General features: G+C 40.9%; 1 protein-coding gene across 1 annotated transcript in view; it reads left to right on the forward strand.

Annotated features, from left to right (window-relative positions):
* Positions 1 to 12,035, forward strand: part of CEP85L (centrosomal protein 85L) — a 126,691-nt gene that overhangs the window by 41,418 nt on the left and 73,238 nt on the right. The window contains exon 3 of the mRNA XM_087774131.1: positions 6,978 to 7,744. Coding sequence (XP_087630257.1) covers positions 6,978 to 7,744 — 767 coding nt within the window. The remainder of the gene's footprint in view (positions 1 to 6,977; positions 7,745 to 12,035) is intronic.

Here is a 12,035-nt window from a genome sequence, read left to right on the forward strand (position 1 = left end):
AAATAGGGAAATATTAGTAAATAACTTTCATTATGAGTAATAATTTTCTTCTTTTTTTCTTCATTAACCAACCTTCAGAACATACTTGTTTCCCACTCTCCCTTTTTTTGAAAGTTGAGAGCGTTATCCTCACTTCTTACACCAAGTAGGATTGTTGCTACCATATCACCTCTCTGGCAAACAGGGAGAAGGTGAGTTTGCCGGAAGGGTTGTGGAAATGAGTGAGATGTTGCAAGTGGAAAAAAGGAAAGGCATTAACTGTAGAGGAGGATAATGAAGATGATACCAAATGGCCAGTTTATAGTAAGTTAGATGGGATATGTTAGGCAAGGTTCTGTTGAAGTATTTTCATATGTACATCATATTCCTTTTGTTTGTAAGGATGTCAGAGAAGCTGTTTACCATTTGCTGGAACTTGGTGTTACCTCTGCGTTTCCTTCCTTGGATAAGTGTGTGTGCTACCTTGGCATTCCTGTGTACAGCTTTTACTCTTGCCCAACACTGCTTTCTGCTCTGTTTACTAAAAATTCTTTTAACTCCTTTTGTAGTATTTTTTCATTTCTTTAGGTTGTAGGAGGCACGTGAGGCTGACCTACCGTTTATTCCTTTTTCCATCTCTACAATAACATTGCTCAGAGATAGTAGCTTTACCAGTATTTCATCACATGACTTACTCTAAGATGATGCTGTTTGAAGGGAAGTAATAAAAGCAGCGAAATTCCTTCAGTTTTTGAAAATTCTGTCTCAGCTGCTACCTCTTAATTTTGCATTTGTATTATTCAGAGTTGTACTGTTCGTACTCTCTGTGAATTATGTAGATTTTAAATGACTTCAACTTCTAAAACTAGCAAGTTTGTAGGTATGCATTCTTTTGGTATGCAACACAGTAGATTACAGAAAATTGTACAGGAATTAGTTTGAAATAAAGTAGAACTGACTTGGGAGTTTGGTATCCAGTTCTTATGTAAAACAGATCAATACTGCCAGTACAGTAACTAGTGATGCTGGAAGCCAGTGAACTTGCTTCTTTTTTCCAAGTAACAGTAATTGAACTTGCTTCTGAACACCACATGACTGTTTTTGCTTTGAAGGCATATATGTGACACAGGGAACTCGGTTTACTGGCAGTAAGTATTTTAGCATTTAACGTTGTCTTATTTTAAATTGGTATTAACTAGTTAGTACTAAACTATATTTTGCCTCTAGTAACTTTTTTGTTAGTTATTCTTTTGTTCTAGTTTCTTGCTGTACAAACACAGCACTTTAAACAACTAATGCTTAGGAATTGTATGAGGATTTGGGGCCCACTTTCTCATACAGGACTTGTTAAATGTCTGAACAGTTCTCTCCTGCGTCTCCAGGCCTTCCGTTTCTGATACAGCTTTCTATGATGCATGCTTGTGTTTATTTATTCTTCGAAAGAGGTTTATTTGCAGAGATTTCCTCCATTCATTCATCTCTCGTATTTTGGCATAGTAAGCTTGAAATGATACGAACAGGGCTTGTGAAGAGAATGGTGGAGATTTCTTGACAGTAAAAAAAAAAACCCACCAAAAACAAACAACCCAACCAAAACAAACTGACCAAACCCAAACCATTCTTGTGACTGCTACTGCACCCTGAAAAGACATGCTTTTGCTTCCAGGGGTTGATGAATCAGTCTCTTCAGGGCTTTTTGCTAGGGCTGGCCTCCTGCTTGTCCATTTTGAAATTTCTCAGTTGGCTCATCTGATTACACTGCTTTAAGGCTAGTCCAATTTATAAGTAGGTAGGTAGGGGGGAAGGCATGTGTAGCATAAACATTGCAGTCATGGCACATCATCCCATGGTCTCTGTTTTTCAGCCAACTCCTAAGAGAGTGAGACGCTTCTGTTGTTGGAAGTGGCTGTTTTGGAGGTTTCTGAGAGGCAGCCACATGCTTGCATGGTAGAATGAAGACTCATGGCCCTTGCAGTAAATCATATGTTGGACACTGGAATTGCTTGTCGCTTGTTGCTGGGGTCCCTGCAATTAAGAGTTCAGAGAAGCAGTCAGAAGAACAGGCATCCTATAACGAATGTAAGAACCTTTGTACACTAACCTGCAGCCAGATTCAAGACCTTCAATTTGTATAACAGAGGCTTGACTTCCGCCGTTTCTCTTCTGCTCAGTCAATAAGAATAATTCAGTTTATTTTCCTGGATTGGGGTAATCTATGTCAGTGTTTTGGGGGGTGGGAGGGGAGGGCAGGAAGAGAAGGTCAGCTGTTTTTAATACTGGTGTACTGCATGGTCAGGGCTTTCTAATTATAGCCTGGATAAAATATCAGATTTCAAAGTCCTTCACACAAGAAAGGTTCTCTGTTTTCAGTGGTATTAGATATCCATCCATCCCATAAACTTATGCATCATAGGCATTTTGATTTTGATTAGTATTGGGTAACTGTATTAGCTGATTGCTCTGCTATTGTTTGATAATCTTACTGGGAGCAGTGAAGAAATTGTATCATGTAGAGGTGTATTTTGTAGATGGGGGTTCTTAAAGCACTAGTTTCACTTTGCAGCTGAGGAAGTTGTTCAGGGTTACAATGAACCTTCTCTGTCTCGTGCGTTACGACTGACTGTTGGACAAGAGATAAGGATTTTAAGTAGCTGAATGATTGTGTTGTATATCTGGCCTGAGAAATGGCTTCAGAGATCTTCTTCTAGTTATGATGAATATAGTTGCCCCTGGTGATACAAAAAACTTGGCACAGAAAAATGTAAATGAGTAGGAGGCGTTCATTAACTTTATGTTGGAGGGTTTCTTTCTTCTTCAGAAGAAGCAAGTTTCTGCTGTGCTGTCTCCCATTTCAACAAAATTTCTGTGATTAGGCTTTTAGTAAGACCAAAATTGCTTCTGTTATATTTTCTGTGCCAGATATGCAGTAATTAAATAGTTCAGAAGTGTAACACAAGATAGTAAGAAAGCCATATGAAATGCTTTTCATTTTCTATTACATCTGTTGCTATTATGTCGTAGAAATCTTGTAGCATGTTTTTAAAATATAGTTTTTCCAGTTCTCTTATTTATGTGGTTTGGGAAGTATTGGATCAGGTATTAAAATATTATGCCTATTAGAGAACTCCTCTAAGGAGCTTTGTGGTGGGCAGAAAAAAAAAGTTAATAGGATAATTGAAATGCAAAATTTGACGTATCATCTTGATGTTGTTCAAAGGGAAACCAGTAGCAACTAGCTGTCTTTTTTTTCCTCCTGTCTCTTTAAGTTTTCATTAATGCGAGCAGTCTTAAGCATTGAAAGACTCTGGAGGCATACAAGCCATGTTTAAGAGTGTTGGTAATCTTCAAATAAACACTAGCTCAATGAAGTGAAAATGTGAGTAATGCTAGAAGAGAGCACTTTTAGTTCTGAACTAGGCATTTGCTCACCCCCGACTGTATGGAAGGGAAAAAATCTGCTGTTTGGATAAAGTAGTCTTCAGCAGAATTTGGCCAGATGGAGCTTATTTCTGTGACTGCAGAAGTAGTAATGTCTTCTAAGTTTCATGATACTTTCTGGATTCTCTCTGATTTTCAATGAAATTTCTGAATTTCATGCTTTTTCTGTTGTGAGGAGATGTTTCAGAATGCAGACTGGCTCTCTTTCCAGCTGAGCCTGCAGTCAAGGCAGACTGAAGCAATATGCTCTAAGAAGAAGTGTGAATTTTCTCATATGTTTCAGTGAGCGTTAATGGGAAGAGTAATTAGGACAACTTGAAGCCAAAATTGGTGTGTTTCACTTAGAGACAAATTATCAGAGACATCCATCAGCTGTAGTTGGATGTACGTGGCATTCCAGGTTTAAATCTGCTTGAAGAGTTTAGAATCAGAAGTGAAGAAAGGAAGTTTTTATCTAACTTAGGGCTTAAATTTAGAGTAGAACAAGGAAAAATAAAAATCTACCACATATGAATAACTCTGTACTCTAATAAAAACAGGTGAAGGAGATCATATACTTCTAATTATTATTGTTTTTAATTCTAGTTTGAAGACTGTGTGTATGTGACATTAAGTCAGTATTTCAGACTGAATATGCTATATTAAATCCTATTATAATTTTTTTGGTATGCAACTGTATTTAAATTTCACAGATACATGTGTACAGATAGGGTTTCTTCTCTTACCTTCCTCTTGCAGTTGTGACATTTCTACTCATAGAAATCTGCATAGCCTAAAACATAGGTCTCTGCAGTCAGTTCTTTTTCAATCCTAATATACTCAATTTTCTTTGGATATAAAAAAGCCTGTGGCTGCTTCCTTCACAGGTCTGACTTTGTGCTGTGTCAGATTCGGCTTCTGGGTAAGGTACAGTACAAAAGTTAGTTTGCTTGAGTGTTACAGAGGCAGCAGCCTCCAGCCAAGGAGTACCTGTACAAGAAGAGTTGTGTTTCTTTCTACTGTGTGTTTTCTTCCCTACTCTACTGAGGAAAGTCTCTCCCTGCTCTTCTGCTGAATGCTCCCGGAAAGCAGGACTCTAACCCTGTGCTTTCCATCTCACAATACATATGTTTGAGATTGGAGCTCCGTCATGTCATATACTTCTTTCGCCTTCTTGTCACTGCTTTGACATCCTCAGCCAGAGATGACTGAGTACCTTTATTTCTATTGCAGAGCAGGGCTGGAAGCTGGCAGCCCCTGCTACGGAGAGTAGCAAGATGCACCTGATCTGTAGTGGCTATCTATGCTAGCATCTGCTGTGCTACAAGAGAAGACAGGAAGGCAGAGCTGAGAGAAGCTGAGACTGCAGCTGGCACAGGCAGATTGGTTACATGTGGTGGGCATATCACAATTTTGGGAACTTGTGTTGCGTATCACTGTCTCCACTGCTGCAATAGCTGTGGGCACAAATGTGTTTGGTCAGAAGACGGTGATTCCTTCCACTTGAAATGAGTTGTGTGGCCTTCTGTCTTCCTCTTTAATATGTCCCACCTCTTGAGCAATATCAAGGCAGAGAAAAAAGGCAAGGAAAATGTTTCTCTCTGCAGTATAGAATTTTTAAGGAAGAAGTACAGGGTGGAGGGAAGGTCTTTCATCTTGCATGTAAAAAATGTACCTCATTTATTAGCAACGTGATCCACCAGGTAACAAGCTGCTACTATTCTTCTCGCCATTTCACTTTCTCTAACGTGAGCATCCCGTGTGTATTTTATGGCTGTTGTCAGCACCCTATGAATAACTCTTAAACTGTTGGTCCGTTTCAACCAGCTCTGACCGTTTTGTCAGGTCTTAAAGATAGCTGTGTTCTGTAACGACAGTGAAAGTAGGTGGCTGCCTGGGTAGAGGCAAGAGACAATGTGCGAGCTTAAGCTTCAAAACGGGAAGGTACATGGTGGGGGCAGTGACCCATTAGGAGGCAGGAAGGCTTCAGCAAGAATTTTCATCTTCTTAGGAGCCCTGGCTCCCTTAGGAGCCAGAAGGCAAGCATGTAATAAACAGGTATCAATCGAGGAACTGTTTATTATTTTGTGGGCTATACTGTATTTTTCTCAGAAGTGTGGCTGTAGGGCTATATTATTTTGTGTTGTGCTGGAAGTGCAAGGAGTGAGGAAGTCCGGTCCCCAATAAGGAGGAGTATGCAAGTTGAGGGTAAGGTTATCTTTATTTCGATATGTAGAAAAAGTAGTGCTGCCATTTTAAAAAGTTGTTGCACCATTGGAAGCTCTCTTTGTTTTCCTATCTGTGGCATGGTGTATTGAGTCAAATATATCCTTTGAAAGTGTGCCCAGTTAATAATGTGTTCTGGCCTTCACGAAATCACATTAACCTAGTGTCGCCATCAAACTGGGTGTGTCAGTTATACTTCTAGAGCAATTGATTGATTGTTTGTTTGTTTGTTTGTTTTCTCCTTTTTAATTGTCCCACTAGGAACTCTTGTACCAGCTGACAAATCCCAAAGAAATAAGTTCTTTCTAGGTTAGGATGAGAGAAATAAGAAGAGTGTATCTGTCTTGCTTTTGGCAAAAAGGACCCCAAAGCAATCTTTTAATTAGAGCAATTTTCATTCTGTCTATCTGCCATGAACCTAACAAGCAAGATCAGCTTGCTAAGGTGCAGCCATGTGACTTGATGGGAGCTGATCCTCTAATGAGGATTAGCTGTTTACTTCTGGTTGTCCACAGCCTGTGATGCTGAGCACATGTCACTGGGCGTGTGAGAGGTCTCAGCCAGACCCCAGTAACCTCTCATTTACCTCTCTTGTCTTTGCTCTTCCATCCCCTCCTGAATATCACCTCACTGATTTCTCTGTTCTTGATATTTCAGCTTGGGATAGATTTAATAAATTATGCTACACACAGTTTCTGTATGGTATTGTATTTGGGTCTGTAAATAACGGAAAACCTAAATGGAACATAAAATTTTTCAGAATCTTGTTTTTTAGCAGGTTGCCTGGGGAAGCGTAGTTTGAAATCAGTGAGATCCAGAAGGGTTGAATAGTTCTGTGCAAGAGGCCATCATTAAACTGGCTCGTCTCCAGCCCTGCCATTTTACGAAGTGCATTTAGTGAATTGTTTTGCATTTAAAAAATGAGAAGAGGGGTGATGGAAGAGGAACCAGTCCTGGGGCTTCTGAATTGTGATACCTCTACCATTTGTGATACAGAAGCTACTTAAAATTATCTGGGGTTGGGGAGAAATCCAGCCTGCCACCTTGAAGCTGGGGAATGAATGCTGCCTTCTGCCCACAAGCTGAGAATTGTGTCTGGAGCTGCTGTTGCCACCTCTTAGTACAGTTTTCTTTTTGAAATGGTAGTACCTGAGCAAAACAGATTTGAAAGTCTCCCACTTCCATAGGTGTCCATTCTCATAATCTTGAATGGCTCAGAAGACCCTATTTTACCAAGAAACCTGTTTCCTTCTACCTTTGCATTTCACCTTGAATTTGATGTTTTGCCCTCTGGGCACTGATGTTAATGTCAGTTCTGCATTGTACTTATTTACATGATAAATTTCTCTTCCCAGATCATTCAACTTCAAGTGGTACATCCTCGTTTAAGCCCAGCCGATCACTGGTTTCTATTCCCACTGCCCATGTGATGCCGTCTAATGCCAGCTCTTCACTTTCCAAACACAGGGAAGCTTTCAAGTCTGATGGCTCAAAATGGAGTACAAGCTTTGTACGGTCAGGAGGGGGCAGAAATCAGGGTGCCCTGGACACTTCTCTTGACATGAAAGATGCAAGACCTGTAAGAAAATGGTCCTCCTTGTCTAAACTCAGCTCACCAAATACCTTCAGCCAAGATGGTAGTAGTCATTCAGTGGACTCCAGGGCTAGTACAGACAAAGCTGTGTCACCACAATTAAGGACAAATGGGCCAAGTTGTTTGCATGATAGCATGGAGTTGCTAAAAATCGAGGACAAAGAAATGGGGAAAAAACGATCTTCCCTACTGGACTGCAAATACAAGTTTGAAACGTGCAGCAAAGACGATTTTGCTTCTGATTCCTCCAGTAGGAGACATGCCTTAGACTTGACCTACAGTGCCTTACCTGAAAGCAAACCTACGGCAGCCAGTTGTGAAGCTTTCGGACAGAGATACGCAACTCTGGGACAACAGGCTGTGAGTGGAGCTCCCATACAGCCAGCAGTGAGGACTCAAATGTGGCTTAAAGAACAGTTACGTGCAAATCCCCTGGACTGCAGGACTGCTGAGGAGCCCTACGGCGTAGCTGCATGGCATGTGCAGCAGCTTGAAGATTTTAGAACAGGAGGTGAACAGCCTGTGCAGGTAAGGCTAAAGCTTGGTGTTTGCTGCCATCATGTGGCATCATGTGTTATACTGAGGAATAACATCAGGCAGTTTTTAGTACAATAGGAAAGGGAACAGGTCCTCTTAACCAGGTGATGGTGTTTTTAAACTTCGATTGGGGATGCTGCTGATTGTTTCTCAATATTACCTGAGTGCCAACAGTTTTCTTCTGACATCTGCTTACAGTTTACTCTGATTCAGTGTGCCTGTCTACATGAGACTAGCATCTCTCTCTCTTTCTGAAGCTGGACACAGTAAGAGGTTCATCAAATAACATTTTCAGTAGCTCTTAAGAGAGTCTTTGGTCACAGTGTAGTGGAGGGAATGTGAATGTATTTTGATCTGAATGGATTTACAAAGAGGCCGCATTTATGCGTTCACTGAAAGAGGAATGATTCGTGCATACTGCAAGGATGAATACTCAGTGTCACTATGACTAGGACTTAAAAACTGAATTCAGTTTTATATTACGGCTTTCTTAACTGATTAGAATCAACCAATAGTAGTCAACTAATCTGGTTTATTTAAATAAAACAATATGTAGTTTTTATGTGTCACACTTGAAGTATTTTTACCTAGAAAACCTCTAACATGAGGTTTTAAGAGACAGAGAACCCTTCTAAGATGACAATCCACAATCTTTGTTTCCAGCTCTTACCCTAATGGGAAAAGACAGCTTGTGAAGGAAGGCAGTATTTAAAGTCTAAATGTTCAGGTTTGCCTGTATAGGTAAACTTGACTTGCCAAAAAAATCCCAAGCAGATTACAATACGTAAATTTTCGTGAAAGGCAGTTTAAGGTTAGACTATGATATTATCTGAGCAGAGATAATCTAGCTGTATGTGCAAATGACCTGTTTTCTCCAGCCTGAAGATACATTAAGTAATTTACAAGATTTGAGCACAACTTTTTGTTTCTTCCATTGTGTACTGAAGGAAAGACTGACAAGTTCAGAGGTTCTCAGAATCCAATTTTGGTCTTAATAGTGATCTGGATTTTAAAAAAAGTTTTTTTTCTTACCTTGAAAGACTTGAATCCACGTAATGTAGCTGAACTAATATTAGTCCTTAAGGCTCTCTAAAAAACTGACATTGTTACAGGGAGCCACCCTTTTACATTACCCTTATTACTACAGAAACACTCATCTTTCTCTAACCTTCTTGAAGATCTCAATGTCGAGAAATTACCCAGGCAGAGAGAGGAGGCTGAGGGGTCCTCTCAGAGCCAAAGTGATGGGAACTGGCTCGCTGCTGAGGCTGGGTCGGGCCTCTTGGCAGCTGGCAGCTACCAGTGGTGTCGAGGAGCACAGGAGAGGTTCGGGGAGCGAGAGCAGGGTACTGTGGAGGAGCTAAGTCCATCCATTCATTCAAGTCTTCCTGAACACCCCGTGAGACGCAGCCATCAGCAGTGCTGTCGGTGAGGTTTGTATGCAGATTACTGTGCCTTTTGGATTTAAACATACATTTGGAGTAAGCTTTATTTACTTCTTTCCTTCATTTAGGTATATGTCTCTTCATCATCTTTTATGTACCTTTCACGACACTTTGTTTGGGATTGGTGTTTCAAAAACTCCTGGTTTTGTTTAGGTCAAAACAACTCCCAGCTTTTTTTATGTCTCACATGTGCTTTCTCACTCTGATTGTGATTAAATAGAGCATCTTGTTTTTGTATGAAGGCAAAGTTTCATGTTCAAAACAGATGAAGCCCTATATATATTATTATGGTTCTTCAAAAACTTCAGTTCACTGATGCCAAGCTGTGTTTTGAGGACAGAGCCAACAGGGGGAGCAGAAGCATTATTTATCTTTTTGGCTGAATTCATAAAATGGTGCTGCACTTTTTCAGGTTTTCAAGACTGTAAGATTATAGAATCAAGTTTTGCCTAAAACTGGTTTGTTTGTTTGTTTGTTTGTTTTTTTTCCCCTTGCTCCTGTTATTTTTATATCTGTATCAGTATTGATGTATATGTTACAGGATCCAGCTAGCACCTTGCTTAGGAAGCAATGATCCTACCAGCTGTCTGGTCAGTCCTGGAAAATCGGGAAAGTCCTTGAAGCCGTGGCCTTTGCTCTGCTTACCCTGACTTCTTGCTTGATTGGGGGGGGGGGGGGGCACAGGCAGTCTGACAGTAATTAAGGGCACAAGGGGTGCAGAGGAGGTTCCTGGCGGCCTTAGCAAGCACTTTCATTGGTATGATTTGGAGTTGCGTTGATGGGCCTTGAAATGTGATCTGTTACGTGTCCTCAAGTGAGAAGATATCGTTGTGAAATAGGACCCAGAGAAACAGAAAGTTAAGGCATGGGCAGGAATGATGAGCCTTTGGGCTCTTAAAGACATCCTTTGCTGGCCTTCCCTGCCTGCCCTGTCTTTCTGCCCAGAGGTTACAGCTGTAAGGAGCAGGGATACCAGAAGAGACGAAGAAAGGAGAATGGTTCTTCGTGTCTTGATACCTGTTTTTTTAAAGAAACCTCAGTGTAGGGGAGGGGTAATCCTGGTTCTACATACAAACTGGGAGACAAGATGCTGGAGAGCAGCCCCACAGAAAGAGATCTGGGGGTTTGGGTTGATGGCAAGTTGAATATGAGTCAGCAGTTTGCCCTGGCAGCCAAAAAGGCCAACCGTGTCCTGGGGTGCACCAAGCACAGCACAGCTAGCCGGTCGAGGGAGGTGATTGTCCTGCTCTACCCTGCAGTTTTGGGCACCTCAGTATAAGAAGGACATTAGACTGTTAGAGTGTGTCCAGAGGAAGGTGGCCAAGATGGTGAGAGATCTTGAGGGCAAGATTCATGAGGAGTGGCTGAGGTCACTTGGTTTGTTCAACTTGGAGAAGAGAAGGCTGAGGGGTGACCTCATTGCAGTCTACAATTTCCTCGGGGGGGCAGCGGAGGCGGAGGTGCTGATCTCTCTTTGGTGCCCAGCGACAGGACATAAGGAAATGGTATGAAGCTGTGTCAAGGGAAGTTCAGATTGGACATTAGGAAAAGGCTCTTCACTGAGAGGGTGGTTGGTCACTGGAACTGGCTCCCCAGGGAAGTGGTCACAGCACCAAGCCTGTCAGAGTTCAAGGACTGTCTGGATGGCGCTCTTGGTCATATGGTTTAGTTTTAGGTAGTTCTGCGAGGAGCAGGGAGTTGGACTCTGATCCTTATGGGTGCCTTCCAACTTGAGATATTCTATGAGTCTATAATTGTGCTACAATTTTTTTTTTTTCCCCAAAGATCTCTATGTGTGCACCTAGGAACTGATACGCTATTATTTCTGAAAAATTAAGAAAACTACAATCCAAAGTGGGATATATACCTAGGGAAGAGAGAGAGCAGAAAGCATAAGATTTTACTAGAGGAAGCTGGTGATTTATAAAAGGGGGAAAAAAACCCCACCTCTATAGAAACTTTTAAATTTTTCTTTCCCTTTTAGTAGGGATTATTTTTGCTATTTTGCTTTTATTAAGTATGCACGCTGATGGAAATGCAGTGGTTTTTACAGGACTGAAAAAATTACAGTTTATCATCCTTTTACTTTAAAACCGCCATTGCCATGACCAGAAAACAAAATGAACTTTGCTTTTAACTGAGAATCTAGAGCAGCTTTGTGTATCCTTAAGGTAGGCTGGTAGAGGGAGAGACTGTAGAGGGCAGCTATCACTAATGAAGCAAGAACAGACTGCAACAATTTTCTGAGTTGGTTTTGAGGACTGATGTTTCAGGAACAGCTATTGGACTTAATAATACAGTCTACAAATAAATTTTTGTGCCTTTACAGACTAGTATAGACAGTTTACCCCACAAAACTCTGAATTAGGGTTTATTTTTATAAAATCAGACAAGCTTTGAATTTAAGTTTACTGTAAAGGGTAGTGTATTACAGCCCTTACAAGCTGTTCCAAGGTTAATTGCTCTCAAAATTAAGATGCTCTGCTTCCTTAATAGTCTGAATTTAACCGAACCTCAGCATCTACCTGTTGGGTTTTTGTTACACTTTGCTCCCGAAATTAAGCCTATAATGTGGCTTTTCCATTCCAATTGTAAACCATGATTTTTAAAATAAAATATTTACTGTGCATTGTAAGGGAAGCTCAGAGCGTTGAGTGGAAGACCTACAGCTTTGTGGAGATTCTCTTTCAGAACATGGTCAGGCTTGCAAGTGCAGAAAAGATGCTGTGGATCAACAGAACGCCTCTTCAGAGAAGGCGCATCGTTCAGCTGTGGGTGTGATGTTTATACATTTTGGAAATACATCTCCAGGGAGGATCTGGTCTATGGTTATTGTG

This window comes from Nipponia nippon, unplaced genomic scaffold (assembly GCF_047370975.1).
Source record: "Nipponia nippon isolate SJK-2023a ecotype South Korea unplaced genomic scaffold, ASM4737097v1 scaffold_4, whole genome shotgun sequence".
In the NCBI taxonomy this organism is placed as follows: Eukaryota; Metazoa; Chordata; class Aves; order Pelecaniformes; family Threskiornithidae; genus Nipponia; species Nipponia nippon.